Source organism: Poromitra crassiceps (assembly GCF_964638095.1).
Source record: "Poromitra crassiceps genome assembly, chromosome: 21".
In the NCBI taxonomy this organism is placed as follows: domain Eukaryota; kingdom Metazoa; phylum Chordata; class Actinopteri; order Beryciformes; family Melamphaidae; genus Poromitra; species Poromitra crassiceps.
In genome coordinates, this window is record NC_139638.1 from 16,260,356 (window position 1) to 16,282,595 (window position 22,240).

Here is a 22,240-nt window from a genome sequence, read left to right on the forward strand (position 1 = left end):
GCACGAGGCGAAGCCGAGTGCTATAAACCCTGTACCAGTGGTACAGGGTTTATAGCGTTGTTTTCTACAACGGCTACCAAATAATATAAAAAATACACAATTGTAACATCCAATTCATTTATTTATAATCATTACTGGTTTCAGAATACATTTATCCTTCCGCCACAGAATATAGTTCCATACACAAGATCAATGATTGCACTAAACATTTAGTTGCCTTTGAGCCAAAAAACAACTAACCTATTCCTTAACGGGATTCACAGTTATTGATACATTGCCTGTAAAAGTACAGTTATTTAAACAGTTATCTAAAGCAGCCCGTTTTGGTGGTGGTGTGTTGATATCTGGTGACGGCAGAGGGCGTTTGTTTGTTTGACAGTCCCAGGTTCGGGGTTCGGGCGCTAGTCCGACCTCCCGCTAGTCCGACCTCCCGCTAGTCCGAACTCGTGACAACTCAAGCTCAGCCAGTTCTCTCTCCCCAATTTCACCATGTCGTTCTTTGTTCACTTCACCTTCATCTTCATCTAACCACTGCTCAAAACTCAATCCACCCAGTAAATCAAACGTTACTACGAAATCGGACATTTCCTTGTGTTAGAGATCGGCCATTTCCTTGTTGAAGATTTGCAGACTGCAGGCTAACAGTGGGCGGAGTCAGCACAGGGAACGGAGTCAGCATCAGGGAGCGGAGTGATACTGCGGTTGGAGCCGAACTGTAGATTGTTGGCGTATTTACCACTGTTGCTAGCCAATCAGAATCCAGTATTCACTCATGCCGTTGTAGAAGTGCTACTTCTGTTCATTAAAGACGACACTTTCCAAGCGATATCAAAATGGAACTGATTTGACTCTCTCTTGTCACAGCCTTCTTGCGTGTTGTTTCCATCCAGGTAAGAAAAGAAAAGTTGTAAGATTAAAATCAGGGGAGTTCGGCAAAACTACAGCCACACTGATCGTTCGTCTGTCCGTCCATGTTCATTTCAATTCGTTTTCAATGGCAGCTGTCTGTTGTCCGGACAGAGCTGACGACACGTACAGAGAACTTTTTCTGGACGGGTAGATTCGTCACCATCTGTTTTGAGCCATTTCGAAGTGGTTTGTTAGAGGCGGTCCTACGTTTGTTTTGGAAGAAAATAATGGCAAACACAGAGACAGAGGTACGAGCAACACAATTAGGGATGCACGATATATCGGCAATCATATTGGTATCGGCCGATGTTAGTCATTTTTTAACATATCGGTATCGGTCCGATGTTGCAATGTTAATATCGGTTATCGGTATCAGCCAAATTCTTCACATTGAGATGAAATAATGCAGTAAATCTATGATTTATGGGCTTTTACAAATGTTTTTGAAATAAAGAAACATATAACTTTTTCAAATTCAGTGTTTACATGTGTTTTTCAGTATCTACAAAATTTTATTATCATAGAAATGTGTTTTTATACAGATCATATCCACATCGGTAAATATCGGTTATCGGCCATAACAGCAATCTTAATATCGGTTATCGACATCGGCCAAAATTTTCATATCGGTGCATCCCTAAACATAATGATAATGACAAGGTTACACAGAAGAACCATCTGATAACTCGTCCTTCCAAACTGTTTGGAAAACGGCAGGCACTTTCAAAAAATGCCTGGCAGGTAATTGGATGAACGATCTGTCTATCACCATCTATCACAGGCTAGTCTCGCTGGCCAGCCTCCTCTCCCTTCCGTCTGAGGAGTCTGGCGCCGCAGGTCTCCATAACTGGGATAAACCCTCCCCTGCTCTACTCTGCTCTCCCATTGGAGGCGTCGGTTTCAGACGCTGCCGGATGTCCGCTCCCCGCTTAAGAAGCTCTGTCATTGGCTCCGACCATGTCAATCAGAGCGGCTTCCGCTCCCTCCTCCCTGTGTGTCGCTGTAAATAGTGCCCTGCCCCCTCAGGGAAAACAACAACGCTAACTAGCTAGCAAGCTAACGGTAGAAACCTACATGCGGCAAGTTGTATTGTTTGAAACTATTTTCCAAGGGCACTGCCGCTAAGCGCCGCCCATCGCAATCCCACTATGGAGACCTGCGGCGCCAGACTCCTCGGATGGAAGGGAGAGGAGGCTGGCTAGCGAGACTAATCACGGGCTAACTTCAATCCCTTAGGACCGCCTCTTCATTCTACGGATGGTGATTGGTCCGCACCGCTGGTGGAGTTGAGCCAAACGCGTATCTGGCAGCACGGTGGGCGAGATTGTTTTCTCGCGTGATCGTGCTAGAAAGAAATTGATAGTTGTGTGACGTTCAAATTGACAAGATATTCCCTGTTGTTTTCCCTCCAGGAGGGCGATGTGGTGGCCCTGTTCATGGAGAACAGGTCCCAGTACGTGGGCCTCTGGCTGGGCATGGCCAAGATCGGAGTGGAGGCCGCTCTCATCAACTTCAACCTGAGACTGGAGGCCTTGGTCCACTGTGTCACCATCTCCAACGCCAAGGCGGTGGTGTTCGGCTCGGAGCTGACTGACGGTGAGAGAGGAGAGCTTGGAGGAGATGGAGAGGGAGAGGGAGGGGCAGAGGTGTAGAGAGAGGCATCATAAGGATGTGTTATCTTTTATTATTTAATGTCGAGGCTTTTACTAATTATGAGACCATCATTTAAATAGACCAGTGGTTCCCAAAGTGGGGGTCGAGACCCCCTGGGCGGTCGCGGGACGCAGATGGGTGTAATTGACCTAAATAATGTGTGAAATACACAATAGTAAAAACTATTAAAAATATCACATTCTAAACCATAATTGTGAGGTTTTGTTTGTTTTGTTGACTCTACTGTATTTAGTGCTTCAACCACCTCCGGGTGGAGTTGGGGGTCGCGAGCCTCTGGCACCATAGTCTCGGTTTCCAGACGTTTGGTGAGCGGCGCCAACAGCGCCACCTAACCACCAAACGTCTGGGAATTTCATTGTCAAAATCTGTCTCTTCGAGCCCGGCGAGAACGGCCGGCAGCAGACACGCCTACATTTATTATTAGAATTTTATTTGGTAGCGGCAATGCGATGTTTCATAGTTCCAATATAGAGCAAGACACTGATGTGCTGCAAAGAGAGTTTATTTTACAATAATTTGTCCTACCCGGAAGTGGTCCGCTTGCTACTGTGAAGTCATCAGCAGCCTCTGTAACGTTAGCCTCGGGAGTCAGGCTTATCGCTGGGGGGAAAGACCTCTAGCCACCGGGGCCGGATGAAACACGTCCTATGAACAGGTTATGTTTGTTTCTAAGTGATTCATATGTTTCTCCGCAAACGCGGCGATGTTTTGCGAGACACCGGTTCTGCATGAGCGTCACTGCCCCCAGAAAGCAGGCCCGCCCACAACACTCATGATTGGTTCTACGATGCAAGGCTTCCAACAGCACCACCTAACGTTATGCAAAGATTTAAATAGTAATATTCTCAGTCTTAAGGTAGTGAAACGGATTATGACTGAGAGCTGAGTCTACTGGCACCATTATTTTGGGGGGCGGGGGGCTGAAAAGTTTAAGAACCCTTGAAATAGACCTCCTTCTTATGAGAATGGATCGTGATTGGTGTGTGTAGAGGTAGCATGTAGCATGTGTTATTTCTTTGTTTTTCAGTTCAATTATATTTAAATTATATTTAAATTGAAAAGAAATCCAGTTTTTTCAAGTTCATTAAAATGCACGATGTTGCCAAAGTCAATGAAATAATCGGACCGGAACTATCTATTTTATAATGAATGCATAATCTACTAACCTACTGTGTGCTGTTGACTTTAGACTAGCTTAGGGCTTTAGGGCAGAAGCATGAGCTGTTGACTTTAGACTAGCTTAGGGCTTAGGACAGAAGCATGAACCTACTGTGTGCTGTTGACTTTAGACTAGCTTAGGGCTTAGGACAGAAGCATGAGAGCAGAGCTGTTGACTTTAGACTAGCTTAGGGCTTAGGACAGAAGCATGAGAGCAGAGCTGTTGACTTTAGACTAGCTTAGGGCTTAGGACAGAAGCATGAGAGCAGAGCGACCCAGGGATGACATCTGTTTGTAGGTCAACCCACAAGTTAGCATCTAAAGTTGGGTCGGAAGTTAGGTCTCACGTGCAAAAGAGGTTTCAACCTCAACCTGACTTCCTGGTTAAATAAAGGTTAAATCATTTTTTTAAAGCATCGACCGACCTGGGTTCCCTTGTCTCAGAGTCAATTGTTTTCTTTAATTGGATTTTGGTTATCGTAGTTGCTTGAAATAATGTCTGTGGTTAGCAAAAGTTTTATGATACTTAGAGGTTTTGTTCAGCGAGATAATTGTCACAAATGAACAACACTTTCATGGTTTTTGAAGCCTAAATGTGATTGCTCGAAATCGCTTCAAAAATCATAAACGTGGTGTTCGTTTGAGAAGATGATCTTACCTTAGAAGTATCATAACCTTTTGTTAACCACATCCCTTATTTCAGGCATCTAACCAAAAACCCACTGACCTCCAGACGAGGAGGAGACCCACGCTGACGCACTTCCTGACTCATTCCTGCCCCACACTCTAGTCACCTTTTGTAGCTCCGCCCACTTGTGTTCCGACTTCCTGTTCAAAACGCCGGCTGTTTTACCTGCTCAAAGCAGAGATCGTCTCTGGTCAAAGCTAGAGTGACTCACTGGAAGCGAGCTGCGGGGGATACGCTCTGCCACAGGAAGTGTCAACGTTGACACTTCCTGTTAGTCTCTCAAGCCAGACTGTCTCTTCGACATAAGGTGAATAGGCAGCAGTTTTTACAAAATTATCCCACATAAATTACACATTAATTACTGTTTTGGCTCCCCGCCCAAACGGAAAGCACCGATCCAAACTGCTTGGAGTTGGGCTGTCGGGTCGGTCCTGCCACCGATGCAACACATTCTGTATTGGACCCTACACGGTGTCACGTGCTCTGTGTCTTTAAGTAATTGGAAAGCCAGCTGCCTCGTTACTGAGTGGGAAGTGAAGTCAGTAACATTTAGTGCTGAGTCAGCAAAACACCAGGCTTTTAAATTAAGCTGCTCTGTCTGTTTGTAGGGGAAAATGTGAGCTTTTCTCTCTCTCTCTCTCTCTCTGTCTCTATCAGTGTCTCTCTCTCTTTCTCCTTCAATTTCACACAGTGCCAAGGTTACATTTGTATTCTCTTGTTTGCACTGTCCTCAATTTACTCTGTGTGGCTTTGATCTGGCTCTTATCTCACAGTACATGCACCTTTCCAATTCAATTTTATTTGTTCAATAGAGACAGTCCGCATGTGTGGGAACGCCCACAAAATGTTAAACGGCTGGCGCGCGAGTGGGGTAAAACCGCCCATATATCTCATGGGCTGACTCACCAAAAGACGGTGCTGCGGCTCTAAACTACAGGTTTGGGGGTTCTAGAGCAGAACACAAGACGTCTGCTCAGATGTGCGTTTACTGCGGTGGTTAAATCCCCGATCGTGTCTGCCTGGGCTGGGCTATCAGCTCAATTCTAACTTTGCTGAATGGATAGAACGGGGGAATTTACCCGACCCTGACCCCGCCCCCAGGCTAACCCAGCATCTATTGTGGGCGTTCCTAAAGCCTGTATGGGTGTTCCCAGACATGCGGACTGTCTCCATAGGGGACAGTGTACATTAATGAACATTTTAGCAAAATGTAAATGCACGACAATTTCAGTCACAAGACTGATTTACATTGTTAGTCCCTCTGCCAGAAGGTACAGGCCTTGTGTCCTGATAGGGAAAAAGTAACATGGTGCAAATATACAGGATTAAAATACCATCTTATCTCTAAAGACAAGTGCAGCAAGAGAAAGAGAGCTAGCTAATACACAAGTACACAATCAGAATAACTATACTCTTAAAAAAGTTTAAGATCTAGATATAGAGATTTAAACAACAAATATGAAAAGAAAGAAATGTAGTTAATGTACAGCATACTACCCACATAGCAATACAGTAGAACCATTCTAGTCCAAAGATGAAACTGTGTAGTGCAATGTAAGACCTGTGATTGGCCCGCATCATATTTTGCTCCTACCTGTATTTGGTTGATGCCAGAGCAATCTAGTAAGAGAGTGGCACCCGGCGGAGGTCCAAAATGCGTGACTCAGTAGCCAATGAACAGCCAGGAAGGGGTCTCGCCTCGCGATACGTTTGAATGCTAAAATAAAGCTGATAATATACAATTCTTTAAATGTCTGACCCTTTCAAAGTACATCACAAACGGTCCATTTTGCTGCAACTCGACAGCGCTGCTTAATCCAGAACCTTACTTCCTGGAACTTTTGTGAGGTAAAAAAAAACGGGTCCATTGGACTGAATGGAGATGATGCAGCTCTTCTATTATAAGGCTCTGGCTGATGCCATTCTTATTTGTATTGAGTGTGTTTACTTTGCCACATTGTGAATCATTTTGTATCCTTTGATATGATTGTAAATGGTGGGCCTACAGTAGGACTGTGTAGCCGGAGCTGCACTGCACTATTTTCCAATAAGCTTTTGCTGAGATGGCAGTGGAGTATTGAATGTCCGCCAGTAATGAAGACAAGATGGCGCAGATGGAAGAGAGACTAACCGAGGAGGTTCACGACTACATAGAGACACTGCATGAAATAGACCACACCCATCACGGGGGAAAAGCTCTGTTCATTTCCACACACCAGCGTCATTTTCCTTGAATTAAACATAGCTAAAAGCTGTTGTGTGGTGGGGCTCCGCAGACAACAAATGTAAAAAATCGCCAGTTAAAGTTTTTTTGTACTCCTGAGCAAAACAAGGAAGCCATTGAGAATTGGCGAGAAGAAAAATGTGGATCTAGCTGTCAAGGAAGTAAGTTGGAGTGTTCATCTTCCGTATATACGATCTTTTTGTGCAACACGCAACCATGCACGCGACATAGGAGAACGCCAAGATTGGAGGGGGGGGGTTCTGTTTTCCCCCATCTTGGGCGTGGCTTCTGAATGATGACGCGTTACGCAGTGTCTCTATACTGTAGAACATCTCATGTCCAAACTGGAAAGATGACCAGATGTCAGTTATTAATTTGACAATGTGTGGTGAGAAATATCCCAGGAAATGTGCTTCAGAGAATGTAAACACTACTTTGTCTCTTATTACCTCCATATGAACACAAAGCATGCCACTGTCATGGAGTGTTTCATTTGTAGAACTGTAAATGCTCTCGGTCACTAGTGAAGTTCACCTCATTTAATGTGATTCTGATGTCTCTCCCTCCCTCTCGTAGCGGTCTGTGAGGTCCACAGTTCTATGGGGAAGACGGTTCAGATGTTCTGCTCCGGAGAATGGGACCCCAAACGGGTTCCGCAGGGAACCGAGTGCCTAGAACCCCTGCTGGCCGCAGCCCAGACGCACCTGCCCAGCCGGCCGGACCTCTGCTTTACAGGTCGGAAACGCTTGTCCGTCAAATCACTCGTGATCAATCAAGCTGATTGATCACGCTTGATGACAAAGATCAGGATTCCCACACTCACTGATTTATTTTTATTTGTATACGGTGTCACCAGATGCTATAGGGTTCAACAGTCACGTGACTTTCCGTGATGTTCCCACCCCCGGAAGAGAGTTCCTCCATTCATCTCCTCCAGAGACATTTCGAAATATCCTTATAGGGTAGAACGAGTTTTAAGGCTGGAACCAAGCCAACCCGTGACCTACTGAATCGTGAGTGACCATCAAATATTTCACTTGGAGCAAAAACTCAAACTAAAATCAAAATCAAAAAATGTATTCCCCCCCCCCCCCCCGCTTATTTTTTGTTTTTGCTCCAACTGAAATGATTTATGGTCACTCATGATTCAGTAGGTCACAGGTTGGCTTGGTTCCAGCCTTCAAACTCCTATAAGGATTTTTCTCGAATGAATGGTGAGAAAATGAACGGGGAATTCTCTCTTCCAGGGCTGAAACATCACAGAAAGTCACATGACGGTTGCGCTCTTCTGCTGGCTCCAAAACCGTCCAGGCCTGTTGAAGGAAAATCAATTCAATTCAATTCAATTCAATTCAATTCAATTTATTTGTCCACAATGTGGAAATCTGTCTTCGGCTTCACAGGTTTGCTTGTGTGTACAGAGAGGAATACATTACATTTCAACATGGCAGACAAATACATTACATTTCAACAAACAAACACCAGGGTACACAGTACAGAACACAGGGATTGACAGGATGGAAACATAATACAACATGGCCGGTTGCTGACTGATTTTTGTTGACTGCGTTAAAATCATTTTAGAATCCCTGATTTTAAAGCGAAAAACAAACCAATTCTGAAATTTAGTGTAGTTGATGATGGTTGCTTTTTAATTCAGGCTCATTGAAATTTGGTCGTGGAAATGTGAAAAAGCATCAGGATCAGTTTTAGTAATTTCATCAGTAAAAAGTTGAAAATTGAATTACTGCCAATAGAGGGTATGCATGTGATGTCACAGAGGCAGAAGTCACTGTGGGGTCACGCCCACTGAGTCACAGCAAGACTGAGCTTGAATGCAGTAATCAGCCTAGATAACTGACACCTGCTGCTCAGGGAGGAACTTGACACTCATTTTGACACTCATTCCCGATTGAGGGGGCGTGTTCCAGTGGGTGTGCATACCCTCTATAACACATGCTGTCTCAGTAATCAGTAGTATGACTCAGTAACCTTTCCTTCCTCCTACAAAACATGCTTTTATCACAAACTCTGACCAAAGTTATCAGAAACCAGACTAGAAATAAATACATAAAAAGACACATTTTCACATTGCCAGAATGCTTGAGTTGATTATTTTGGAGTACACATTCTTAATTTATCAATTAGAAATCTAAACATGTGGACTGTTCCTGATAAAGTAATGAAGTCAACATTGTGTTGAAGTACGGTAACCATGTGGTGTACAGTAGGTAAGCTGCAGCATACAAGATACTGTCCAACTGACTCAAAATTTAAATCGAATTTGAGGTCAAAATGGACCAAAAATAACCTTCTCTCTCTGCTCTTACTGTTAGAGCTGTTGGGAGTTGCTTATGACTCATCATCACACAAGGTTTTATGGTCCACTTGTTTCCAAGCCAACCACACATGTGACAAAGGGAGAAACTGGTGAACCATAATAGCAATCAGCAGTTCATCTGTCAAATCATCTACTGACATAATATTCCAGTCATTTCAGTCAACAGCCAATTTTTATTCAGTTACTGTATACTCATAGCAAGGAATGGTTCGATCTATACAGCTATAATCAGATAACTGTTCATTTCTCTTTGCCATCCTGTCAAACACGTGTTCTATATATTTGCTTCTATTGAGCATTTTGGCGAGCATGTGTCTCATACAGAATGTGCACATCAAAGTTTTTTTTTTTATTGAAGTACATGAGTCTATGTGGATTGGAGGTACTTTTGAATTTACACTATGTTAATGTGGCCAAATGCTGCCCTCTGGAGGCGGTTGGGGGTGATGGGATCCTCAGTGCATCTGGTGGATTTCCAGTGGATTTGATGCATTTTGTCCTGACACAAGCACATCCGCTCATGCAGGAAGCACGTTAATGAAGGGTGTTCAGGGCTCCCAGATCTGTTCTCTTGCTTTGATTTCTATTTCATTGCTTCTTTAAATAATCAACATAGCAAAAATAACTCAAATCTGATTGATTTGGAAATGGATTGTTTTTCTTTGTCATTTTCTTTGTCATTTTGCATTTTTATGCAATGGGGCTGATGCTCTGATCCAGAGCAACATGCAGTGAGTGAGTGAGCAGGTAGCGGCCAGTTTCCTCCTCAAGGACACTTTGACAGGTCATGTGACCGCTGATATAGATGATGACCTATGACCTTTCAGTGATGGACAGTCTCTCTAACGAGGTACATCACAAGGCCACACTGCCACCCTCTGCTTACATACAGTATCGCACCCCCAAGAGCCCTGGTACTTGGATGAGAATTGGTCATTTTCCTGGTCTTTAGAAAGTGTCGCCGCCTCTGGTGATCATTGAATGCTGTAACGTCATAACGAGCTGGCTATCAAAACAGTGAATGGGCATTTACACTCTTGTTCAGCAAAGCCCAGCCAAACAGAAATGAGCATGTGACATCAAAATGTTTGTCAAATAAAATATAAATATAAAAGATTTGAAACTGCAGATTTACAAACCTCAATTACCGGTACTCAGATATACAGTATAGACCTTATTCGCTAACCCCGGACAGCGCCATATTGTGGACATACCGTCCTGCAGCTGACAAGTAGTAACGGCCTTATTGTCGTTTCTGTTCCATTACAAAATAGCGATAGTTATGACAGCAATAAAAAACCCAGAGTTGTTGTTTGTATGCTGCCGTTAATGCCTGTAATAATAAACAAAAGAAAAAACGAGGTGAACAGACTTTGCTGTGAGGAGCTGTCAGAAAGTTTCACCTGTCTCTCCTAACTATCCACACATCTCCTGTGCTGCTGACGTATCCTCCGTCTCGCTCCCTTCACGTCTGTGGACGGTAGAGATAGAAACAAACCACGGGGACTTTATTGCTGTCATTACTACAGCCATGCCTAACGCAGGTCACCATCCGAACACAATTGGAACGATACAGGTAACGCTAACGGTGGCTAGCTTCCTATAAACGCTGCTCTCACATAGGTTGTCACATAGAGCTGCAGCGTTATGTCGAGAACATAGCGGCGGTGGGCGTGCCTGTATGTGAGTGACGTCAATCGAATAAGGTCTATACTGGGGATTAAAAACCAATAATGCAACATTTATATATATTTATATTATATGTATGTGTATATACGACACATATAGTTAATGCACCAAATGTTGATTGGATGTATATTGTTTCTCTCTCCTGTGTTTCAGATCGCCTGTTCTACATCTACACGTCAGGGACCACTGGGATGCCTAAAGCTGCCATTGTTGTGCACAGCAGGTAGGAACTACTGTAGGAACGAACCAAAAGACACGAAAACGTTTTGTTAAAGTTTGATCTCAACTTTTATCACTTTTCTCGCCAACTCCTCCCCCCCCCCTTCTTTCTCAGGTACTACCGCATGGCAGCCTTGGTATATTATGGCTTTGAGATGACGTCTGATGACGTGTTGTATGATTGCCTTCCTCTCTACCACTCTGCAGGTATAACTGTTACTGCTAGGTGTGTGTGTGTGTGTGTGTGTGTGTGTGTGTGTGTGTGTGTGTGTGTGTGTGTGTGTGTGTGTGTGTGTGTGTGTGTGTGTGTGTGTGTGTGTGTGTGTGTGTGTGTGTGTGTGTGTGGCCGTGTGGCCGTGTGGCCCTAGCTCACAGCTGGTCTTGCTCACAGCAAAAGTATAAAAGCAAAAATATAAACCCCAAAACATCCCGAAAACTTTTTTTGAAAAGCCAATTTCAGGGACTTAGGCATGTTCACACACAGTCACGGAACGACTGCTAATGTATAATATATTCTGTTTCTTGTTACTTTAATATTTAAATATGATCTCTGTGCATATTTCCATATGCTCGTACTGTATGACGCTAACGCACCTCCTACTTCTCTGTCTGCAGGTAACATAGTGGGAGTGGGCCAGTGTTTAATACATGGCATGACTGTAGTCATCAAGAAGAAGTTCTCTGCTTCGCGTTTCTGGGACGACTGTGCCAAGTACAACTGCACTGTGAGCTGATTCCCGTCCATCAATCCCATGTCATTGTTGTAGGCTCGGCTTAACTAACCTTAGACTTCTGTCCATGTCAATTAAATCAATATAGTAACAAGTTTTTCCTCTTCCCTCTGATCTGTTCTATGTTCTCCCACCACCCCTCGCCCCGTCCTCCTCCAGATTGTGCAGTACATTGGAGAGATCTGTCGGTACCTGCTGAACCAGCCGGTCCGGGACACCGAGCGGCAACATCGGGTGCGCATGGCACTGGGCAACGGTCTGCGCCAGTCCATCTGGGAGGAGTTCACCAACCGCTTCAACGTGCGGCAGATTGCCGAGTTCTACGGAGCCACAGAGTGCAACTGTAGCCTGGGCAACTTTGACAACAAGGTGGGCGATCGTTTTAGTCTTCACCTGTACGAAGTAAATATATCATGAGATTTCATATCACTCTAAAACTGCGTTCACACCGACCTATTCAAGTTTTTCGCTGGCATCGAGTTTACATACAAAGTCAATGCAAACGAGCGATTGAGCGTATATTCGCCCGGGAGAAAAATCGCTGGGCGTCCGAGCGACAGAGACAGAGCGATAGGGAGAAAATGATGAAATATGAGATGAAATATCCCAACTCGAGCGAAAATACGCTGGCATCAGTCGCTCGCTGTTCAACGCTGATTGGCTGCCGTGTGAGAGTGAGTCAAGGATCACACTGGCTTGAAAACAAACCGCTGGTTTATTGTGTGGCAACAAACCGCATTGACAGCTGATTGACAGGCTGACAGCTGACATGAAGTGAAGTCTGTACTACCGGTATAGAGCTTGCGTTAGGAGCACGCTGATAGGCTTAGCTTGTAAACAACTACGGTGGCTCGTAGTGGACAAATATCATGACATTGCATAACGTTATAGCCCCCAGATGTCCGTCAATTATTGTGCCTGTTGACGAGCGATTTAAACAGAACGACAGAGCGATTCCAAAGGGTTGAATCGAGCGACAGAGAGAAAAATAAATATCTCGGTGTGAACACAGCTTAACTCATTCTCTGCCAAAGACGTACTCGGACGTACTTTTTACAATGGCGTTCTGTGCCAAGGACGTACTCGGACGTACTTTCATGTTTTGCTTGTTTACATTAGATCAGACCCTTTCCCAGCCTGTGACATTGTTTCAAGTCAAACTGATGAAAGGAAGCGATAAATCACGTTTAGTATTTATAGTATAGTCACCCATTTAGCAGTAAACAGAGTCCGTTAGTGAGTGACGATCATGAGCGGCCATTTGTGCATTGAGCAGCATTTGCGGCCATTGAGCAGCTGCCTGTGATTCCTGTGTGCGTGTGTGTGAGACTCGAGAGAGAGAGAGAGAGAGAGAGAGAGAGAGAGAGAGAGAGAGAGAGAGAGAGAGAGCGAGAGCGAGAGAGAAAGCGAGAGAGAGAGCGAGAGAGAGAGAGAGAGAGAGAGAGCATAAGGGTTAATTTGGTCCGTCCGGACTATCTGGTAAATAAGTTCCAGGAAGTAAAAGTCCGTAAAAACTTTTTTTTATTTTTATTTTTATTTCTTTGGGGAAAACAAATACTGTATATGTCTGATGTGTCACTGAGGCAAAAAATAAAAGGCTCAAAAGAGAGTTCTGCTTGAAACGGTGTCGTTCACTAAAAACCTATTTTTCTCCTATTTCTGTTACAAAGGAGGGCATTTTCAGTGAAAACAAGCTAACTTCCACTGCTTGTAACTAAACAAGGAAACATGGTCGAGTTTCAGTTTTTTACAAGGGGTAAGAAGAGAGTCTCTGCTTTATTGTGAGATATGTTGTGTAATTTTATTCCTAGCACAGAATATTCTGTGGGTCCTGGAAGATCAGGAAATATGCTCAAAATCCTGGCACTGGGAGCACACAAACCGAAATGACCCTGGCAGAGAATGAGTTAAGATGAAGACTTTGGGGTTTTGTTTTGTGAAGTAAGCAATTTAAAAACACATCATTTCAGGCTGGTAAATTGTGTCATCTGTCATTATTTTTGACATTTTATAGACTAAATGATCAATTGATTGATCATATCCTGCAATTGATGCGCAAAACAACATTGATGATGGTGATAAGCTTTCACTGTCTCTGCCTAGATGTTCCCAGCCAGCCCAGCTGTTTGTTTTAATCAACAACCTTCTGCTCAAATAACCTACATTTAAAACACTCAGTCATGTCACATGAGACAACTTCAACTATCCATATGCCAGATCTGTTTTTGTCCTCTTCGTTCAAGTATTATTAAAATATATACAGTATTTATATTTTCTCAATTTTGGGAATTAAAGAGCTTATGTCCTCAAATCTCCCAGCAAGTTGTATGTTGTGATGCCATTTGGACAGAGGTTGATAATCAGACACTGGTTACAAAACTGGGGTATGCCTTACCACTAGGGGTACTTGGAGGTACTACAGCGGCTACTTGAGAGAAAGGGGGAAATGGAAAAATGTAAGAATAAATCATGAAAATAAATTAAACGTTAAAATAATAAATCTGCTCAGGAGGCAGTAGTTGCAACTCTTTCACTCCATTTCTTATTTTGTAATGTCATATTCTTCATAAGTTGTGTTATCGTTCACTCATTGCATCATTATGCTATAGTTTTCTCTTGCAGTTTTCTAAGCAAAATGCTGTAGTCGGGTAAAGGGGATACTTATCCATACTGAAGCCCAAACTGTTTGAGAACCATTTTGTAAATGCATATGTGGTCACAGCAGCTATTGTGAATTCGAGTTTGTTTGTTTGCTGTTCTGATTGGTTTAAACCCTGCTTTCCACCTCCCCTGTCAGACTGACAGCTTTGTGCTGGTTGTTCTTGTGTGTCTCCACTCCAGACTGGAGCGTGTGGCTTCAACAGTCAGATCCTACCCTTCATCTACCCCATCAGACTGGTGAAGGTCGATGAGGAGACCATGGAGCTCATCAGAGGGCCTGATGGAGTCTGCATCCCCTGCAAACCTGGTAGGTGATGATGTTAGGCATGTCCTGTTTGTCAGCACACTGGCAAGAATTAATCACTTTTATGTTAACAAACAAGCATAAAGAGTTATCTCTACCCCATAACTACCCAGATGGTCCATATGTCTCTATACATGATCTATCTGCCACTCATGGTATAGTGTAATAGTTTACTCCAGAGAAATTTAAATTAAACGTTAAATGGTTGAGTTATGTTGCCAAAACCAAAGCTCCTGAAACGTAAGGTGGGTTAATAGGCTAACAACAGGACATCGTTTTATTTAGTTAGACAATAAAATAGCCATTAACACCAACAGAATCAATTTAGTGTCGTGACAAAAGCTCTTTAAAAATTTGGGAGAGAAATAGCCTCAAAAGCACAGCTTTATTGTAGCTAATCTCATCAGAAAGGCAGAGAGCCTGCAGCACCCTACAAACCTATATTCATATTAAAAGGGGAAAACACTAAAGCAGCTCTTCTCGTAGCAAAAATAAAAAGAACGCTTTATTGCTTGGCTAGTTCATTTGCCAATATTAAAATCATTTGCAGACGTTAAAAAAAATATATATATATATATATATATGTATATATATATAAATATATATATATATAAATATATATAATAAAAATTATGAAGGCGTGTGTTGGCCGAAACATGTATTTTTTCTTTTTCTTTTTCTTTTCTTTTCTATTTCTCTGCAAATGACTTTAATTTTCTGCATATGAACTAGCCAAGCAATAAAGGATTTTCTTTTATTTTTGCGACCAGAAGAGCTGTCTTAGTGTTTTCCTACTAAAGAGCAGGTTCACTGTTCACTATTCATCAGGTACCTGCTGCAGTGCTCGGCTTGCAGCCTACTGTATGCAAGCGCTCATACTGGCTCCTCTCCCAATCACCCGAGGGAACTCAAATACCATCCTCCACTTACTGTATTTGTTATGCAAACAGATAATTAAATATCACATGAATAAAATTATAAATTAGTTCATACACACTTTTTTTCTCTGCCTCTCTGTCTGTCTGTCTGTCTCTCTCTCTCTCTCTCTCTCTCTCTCTGTCTGTCTCTCTTTCTCTCTCTCTGTCTGTCTCTCTTTCTCTCTCTCTCTCTCTCTCTGTCTCCCACCATCTCTCTCTCTAGGCGAGCCTGGCCAACTGGTAGGCAGAATTATTCAGAATGATCCCCTGCGGAGGTTCGATGGCTACGTCAACCAGTCAGCAACCAGCAAGAAGATCTCCCAGAGTGTCTTCAAGAAGGGAGACACGGCCTATCTCTCTGGTGAGAACCCGAGCCCTGTGCTGTGCTCAGGGGGTACCAGGGGAGGGGAGGGGGCATAAAGTCTTTATTTGTGGGGGCTTTTGCGTCTCGTTGAAAAGACACATTGATGATTTTGTTAGTTTCCGTTACCGACAGTAACCTTGCTGCCTCCTCATCTCACCAGGTGATGTGCTGATCATGGACGAGTGTGGCTACATGTACTTCAAGGATCGCACGGGAGACACTTTCCGCTGGAAAGGAGAGAACGTCTCCACCACCGAGGTGGAAGGAACCCTGAGCAGACTGCTGGACATGAAGGACGTGGTCGTCTATGGAGTGGAAGTACCAGGTGAAATCATCTGACCTCACAGACTACTAGACTCATTTGTTTTCATCTGAGAGTAAAGATTAACTTTGAGGTAGAAGATGTTTCAATTCAAAGCACTTCAGTTCATGAAAGCAACATCTAACCATTTATTTCAAAGAATAAAACTACATCGATAGAGGTTTCTACAGTGTATAGAGAAATCAAGGGAATACTGAACAGATGCAGTAGAGCAGGGGTGGCCAAACCTTTGTGGTTGTGGGCCGTATACAGAAGAATATAAGAAGTCGTGGGCCAAACAATATTAAGCGTGGCAGTTTTCGCGGGGGAAAAAATTGGACCAGAAAACCCTTGTGCCATCAAAAATTTAATCTCTACCTAAATAAATATGACACCTAGTTTATTGATGTGCTCACCTATTACAATGGGTATTTCTGTATGTTTTCAAATTTTCTTTTCCTGTGCCAACAGGTTAAGACAGATAATTTAACATAACATTACTATTAAACATTCATTCAGTATTAAAAATGTTTAAACATAAATAGACCAGGTCAGGGTACCCAAGTATAACCAATTTTCAATGGTTTTAAATTGAAAAAACGAAATGGGGGGAATCAGTTTTTGTTTTTCCGTTTCAAACTTTCAAACCGAAAAACGTTTTTAGCAACAACAACACTAAATTCATGGCGGGCCACTTAAAAACGGGCAGCGGGCCGCAGTTGGCCCGCGGGCCGTAGTTTGGCCACCCCTGCAGTAGAGGCATTAGTGTGTTGACTGAATGTGACAGGCAATTAATGATCCGATTGTGAAGTGTCAGAACAGGGTTGAGGTGGTTGAGGTGTAGTGTAGGGGAGATTGTGCAGACATGAAAACCAAAGCACATTCCTAAGGTGGATAACAGAGTACGCCTGCACCTCTCTAACCTTAAACCCCCCCTGACTCTACGGTGGATAACAGAGTACGCCTGCACCTCTCTAACCTTAAACCCCCCCTGACTCTGCCTCTCTAACCTTAAACCCCCCCTGACTCTAAGGTGGATAACAGAGTACGCCTGCACCTCTCTAACCTTAAACCCCCCCTGACTCTACGGTGGATAACAGAGTACACCTGTGCCTCTCTAACCTTAAACCCCCCCCTGACTCTGCCTCTCTAACCTTAAACCCCCCCTGACTCTAAGGCTTCGTTCACACCGACGACCCAAGCCTTGCCTATGCCTTGCCTTTACCCACGCTTTTAAATAGGCGTCCGTTTTAGTCAACGAGGCTGTGTACACCGGCCGCCTGAGCGTGAACCCTGCGTGTACCCACGCCTTGCCTGTGCCTTGCCGATTTTATCGAATAGGCGAGAGTTCTATTTTCACGCCGACAAGGCGCGTGCAGGCAGGCTTTTCTGTCAAGCCATGAAAGAAAAACGCGACAATATCTGTGGGAACTGGCAAAGTCAACTGAATTTCAAAATAAAATGGAGTTTCTACAACAGTATTGAGCAGAGAGAGAGAGCGAGAGAGAGATTGACAGGTGGCTATCACGTGGGGCTTTCTCCCTGTCGGCAAACAAATCTTCATGAGAGAGAATAGCGACCGAAGAAGCAAGATGGACAATGTTGTTGTGCCAGCACATATCCTTGCAAGATCACCTCTCTAAAATGTCCGACTATAGTCAGACCTGGTTATACATATCCAGCATCAATAGAACATTAAATATATCAGATTTATTTTACCTAGAGGCTACCCATGACAATTCTGGACAACACGTGAAAAAATACAGTCGGGAGAGAGGAGAGGCGCTTGTGACTCGGCTCCAGGTTCGGCGTGCAAAAGGCGTGCGGTGTGATCGCAAAAGCGTGTAACAGGTTCACGCCCAGCTCGGCGTAGGCGTGGGTTGAGGCAAGGCAAGGCGTAGCTTGTCTGTGTGATATTATGTACTGTCAATGGTGTGAACTAAGCGTAAGGTGGATAACAGAGTACGCCTGCACCTCTCTAACCTTAAACCCCCCCTGACTCCGCCTCTCTAACCTTAAACCCCCCCTGACTCTACGGTGGATAACAGAGTACGCCTGCACCTCTCTAACCTTAAACCCCCCCTGACTCTAAGGTGGATAACAGAGTACGCCTGCGCCTCTCTAAGCTTAAACCCCCCCTGACTCTAAGGTGGATAACAGAGTATGCCTGCGCCTCTCTAACCTTAAACCCCCCCTGACTCTAAGGTGGATAACAGAGTATGCCTGCACCTCTCTAACCTTAAACCCCCCCTGACTCTAAGGTGGATAACAGAGTACGCCTGCACCTCTCTAACCTTAAACCCCCCCTGACTCTAAGGTGGATAACAGAGTACGCCTGCACCTCTCTAACCTTAAACCCCCCCTGACTCTAAGGTGGATAACAGAGTACGCCTGCACCTCTCTAACCTTAAACCCCCCCTGACCCCGCCTCTCTAACCTTAAACCCCCCCTGACTCCGCCTCTCTAACCTTAAACCCCCCCTGACTCCGTCTCTCTACCCTTAAACCCCCCCTGACTCCGCCTCTCTAACCTTAAACCCCCCCTGACTCCGCCTCTCTAACCTTAAACCCCCCCCTGACTCCGCCTCTCTAACCTTAAACCCCCCCTGACTCCGCCTCTCTAACCTTAAACCCCCCCTGACTCCGCCTCTCTAACCTTAAACCCCCCCTGACTCCGCCTCTCTAACCTTAAACCCCCCTGACTCTGCCTCTCTAACCTTAAACCCCCCCTGACTCCGCCTCTCTAACCTTAAACCCCCCCTGACTCCGCCTCTCTAACCTTAAACCCCCCCTGACTCCGCCTCTCTAACCTTAAACCCCCCTCCTGACTCTGTCATTTCTGTGCGCGCAGGAGCCGAGGGCAAGGCCGGAATGGCGGCCATCGCTGATCCCTCTGAAACGAGCGACCTGGAGAAGTTCATGAAGGACATGGAGAAGGCTCTTCCTCCGTATGCCAGACCTGTCTTCCTCCGTTTCCTTCCGGAGGTCAACAAGACAGGTGGGTGGAGAGAGGCCATCTTCTGAATGTGTCTGTCTGGATGTCATGTATGTATGTGTCTCTGATGTCTGTCCTCTTTGTGACGTTGTGGACGGAGCTGCTGTGATGCAAAAGACAAATGTCACTTGTTCTGACAATAAAGTATCATCGCATCACGTCTGTGTCAAACATCACAGCTCAGCTTTTCACCTTTCTCCTTTAATAACATCTCTGTCTCTCTCTCTCTCGTCTCTCTCTCTCTCTCTCTCTCATCTCTCTCTCTCTCTCTCTCTCTGTCTCTCTGTCTCTCTCTCTCTCGTCTCTCTCTCTCTCTCTCTCTCTCTCATCTCTCTCTCTCTCTCTCTCTGTCTCTCTGTCTCTCTCTCTCTCGTCTCTCTCTCTCTCTCCCTCTCTGTGTGTCTCTCTCTCTGTCTCTCCTTCTCTGTCTCTCTCTCCCTCTCTGTGTGTGTGTGTGTGTGTGTGTGTGTGTGTGTGTGTGTGTCTCTCTCTCTCTCTCAGGAACATACAAGTTTCAGAAGACGGAGATGCGTCAGGAGGGCTTTGACCCCAGCTTGGTGTCAGACAGACTATACTTCCTGGACCCCAGCAGGGGGCGCTTTGTGGAGCTGGACGAGGAGCTGCACCGCGCCATCGTCTCAGGGAAACAGAAATTGTGATGACCAGGGCTGGTCGCCACATCTACACACACACACACACACGTGTACAATGACGTGCAAATACACACACACACACACACACACACACACACACAGAAACACACACAGGAAAGAAGGACAAACCTTGATGCCAGGATAGAAGAATGCAGATCTGTGTCCCCGCATACACAAACAAACAGATACCTATAATGTTATAGCCATACACACTCCTGCACCCATACAACACACTCCTGCACCCATACAACACACTCCCTGCACCCATACAACACACTCCCTGCACCCATACAACACGCTGGCTGTCTCACAAAACTACCTTGCTCCTCAATCTCTAAAAGCAAAGTTGAACCTCCCCCTCCCTCCCTCCCTCCCTTACCTCTCTCTCTCTCACACACACACGCATACCGCGCCATCCCTTCTGAAATCACCCAGGCCACGCCTCTCGCTACCTCAGCAAACACAGAGAGAGAGGCAGCAACCCAGTAACCAGCTCTCATTAGGTCTCACGCCAGTCGGCCATCTTGAAACTTGAAACAACCCCACCATCGCCACACGATCCCTCTCCTCACGGACCTCCAACCGCACCCCCCCCTAGTCCAACCTGGAGTGGACCTCCAAACCTGGAGTGGACCTCCAAACCTGGAGTGGACCTCCAAACCTGGAGTGGACCTCCAAACACCACTGGCAGAGAGGAGGAGTAATGGGGGAGGGTGCCTGGCATCCCAAATGCTAAAACTAGGAAGTACAGATAACTACAAACCCAATGGATGTCGAAGGAGGAACATGGACATAGTACATACAGTACAATATGTGGCACAATGGAGGAACCTTGGAGGACCTACACTGACCTTGGAGGACCTACACTGACCTTGGAGGACCTACACTGACCTTGGAGGACCTACACTGACCTTGGAGGACCTACACTGTCTTTGTGTTTGTCGTTCTGTGGGTGAGATTGTTTTGTGAAGAGACTGGAGGTCACAACGTAAGACTTAACCTGCACAATCAGCCAGCAGCCACACAGAGACACTGAGAGATTCAATTTCAAATGTGTTTCCTTGCTTTTGAAAAGGGAACATTCATTTGTGAGAATGCGACAGATTTTTGGAAAGACTTTTCACATCTATCTAACCCACCACGGTCAGAGAAGTTCAGCCAGACCAGCGGGTCGAGGCTGAAAGATGGAAAGAAGTGCAATAGGGCTCCAGCGTTCGCGGTGCAATAATCAGCCACACCGAGAGCTGATGTAAAACAAAGCTTTCTATTTAAATATGTCTTGCATTGCACCAAATATATTTAAGTTGTAGTCGTCGTTTTTCTTTTAAACATATTTAAGAAAGTGTGAGTGATTTTATGTTCTTGTTGTTGTAAACATCAAAAGCTTTCCCTCGTGTTGTAGTGCAAAATGTATCAGGTTATTGTGTTTCTGCTCGGCATGTAACGCCACTCGCACTCTGGAAGCACTCTGGAGTCCTCAACAGTGAAGCTGAAAGATGCAATATGGATATGAGCCACTGGAGGGCAGAGTGATCTGACCATTTTTCAAACCTGGGTTAATGATGTGAAGCGACTTCCATAAACGGGGCTTTGAGCCTAGACTTAACCCACGTGTTTAAATGAAGATCTCGGCTAAACGTATTTCTTCTACAGTGGGAGTTCCTCCTTGCTTATGGAGCTGATAGTTGGTTCTCTGGGTGCATTGTGCAGGTTCTGTCCCAAACGGTTGACCTCACCTACTGTAAGGTGTGATTCTTCTTCTGGACCACATGATGAAGACGACCGGACTGAAGAGAGCGAGAGAGATAGAAGCACCAATCAGCTGATCTGCGAGGACTCTCTTTTTCAACGAATACGATATTCTGGTGCTATAACAAGGGATAGTCTGCCGGATTCACGAGAGCCAAACGATCCAAAGATTCACACACAAAAGGGAGGAGCGGGAGGAGGGAGCGATGTGGATATTGACGAGCGATAAGAAGGGAAAATACACTTTGTCATCAATGTTTGTATCTGGTTTGTGGTCGTTGTCATCAGAGGTTGTAGCAGCATAACGAGCATCGTCAACTACAAGCAGAGCACTGTGCCTTACTGTGAGTTCACCTCCCAGATTCACAGGCCCTGGCCCACACGTAAGATCACCTCCCAGATTCACAGGCACTGGCGATATGGAATTATTTACCTATCATAATGCAAGAGGTTGTTCAAGAAATTTGAGAGCATGATTGATCAATTTCACGTTCCGATTTTGGACCCTTAGACTCAAAAAGCCCCCGCGTGTGCTCAGATTTACTCTGCTTGTCCTCAAACTTTACGCTCGTGCTCAAAACTTTTCTTTATCAGAATCAGAATCAGAAAGACTTTAATGTTCCCCGGGGGGAAATTGTGATTGGAAATTATGGACAGATTTCAT

General features: G+C 44.7%; 1 protein-coding gene across 1 annotated transcript in view; it reads left to right on the forward strand.

The window, feature by feature from the left end:
- The window catches only part of slc27a4 (solute carrier family 27 member 4), a gene marked incomplete at both ends in the record, with an annotated part of 32,992 nt that extends 13,159 nt beyond the window's left edge, over window positions 1-19,833 (forward strand). The window contains 11 exons of the mRNA XM_083657913.1: window positions 2,322-2,505; window positions 7,230-7,388; window positions 10,837-10,906; window positions 11,018-11,109; window positions 11,518-11,627; window positions 11,793-12,002; window positions 14,475-14,601; window positions 15,739-15,876; window positions 16,040-16,204; window positions 19,031-19,177; window positions 19,676-19,833. Coding sequence (XP_083514039.1) covers window positions 2,322-2,505; window positions 7,230-7,388; window positions 10,837-10,906; window positions 11,018-11,109; window positions 11,518-11,627; window positions 11,793-12,002; window positions 14,475-14,601; window positions 15,739-15,876; window positions 16,040-16,204; window positions 19,031-19,177; window positions 19,676-19,833 — 1,560 coding nt within the window. The remainder of the gene's footprint in view (window positions 1-2,321; window positions 2,506-7,229; window positions 7,389-10,836; window positions 10,907-11,017; window positions 11,110-11,517; window positions 11,628-11,792; window positions 12,003-14,474; window positions 14,602-15,738; window positions 15,877-16,039; window positions 16,205-19,030; window positions 19,178-19,675) is intronic.
- Between the last annotated feature and the right edge of the window lie 2,407 nt (window positions 19,834-22,240).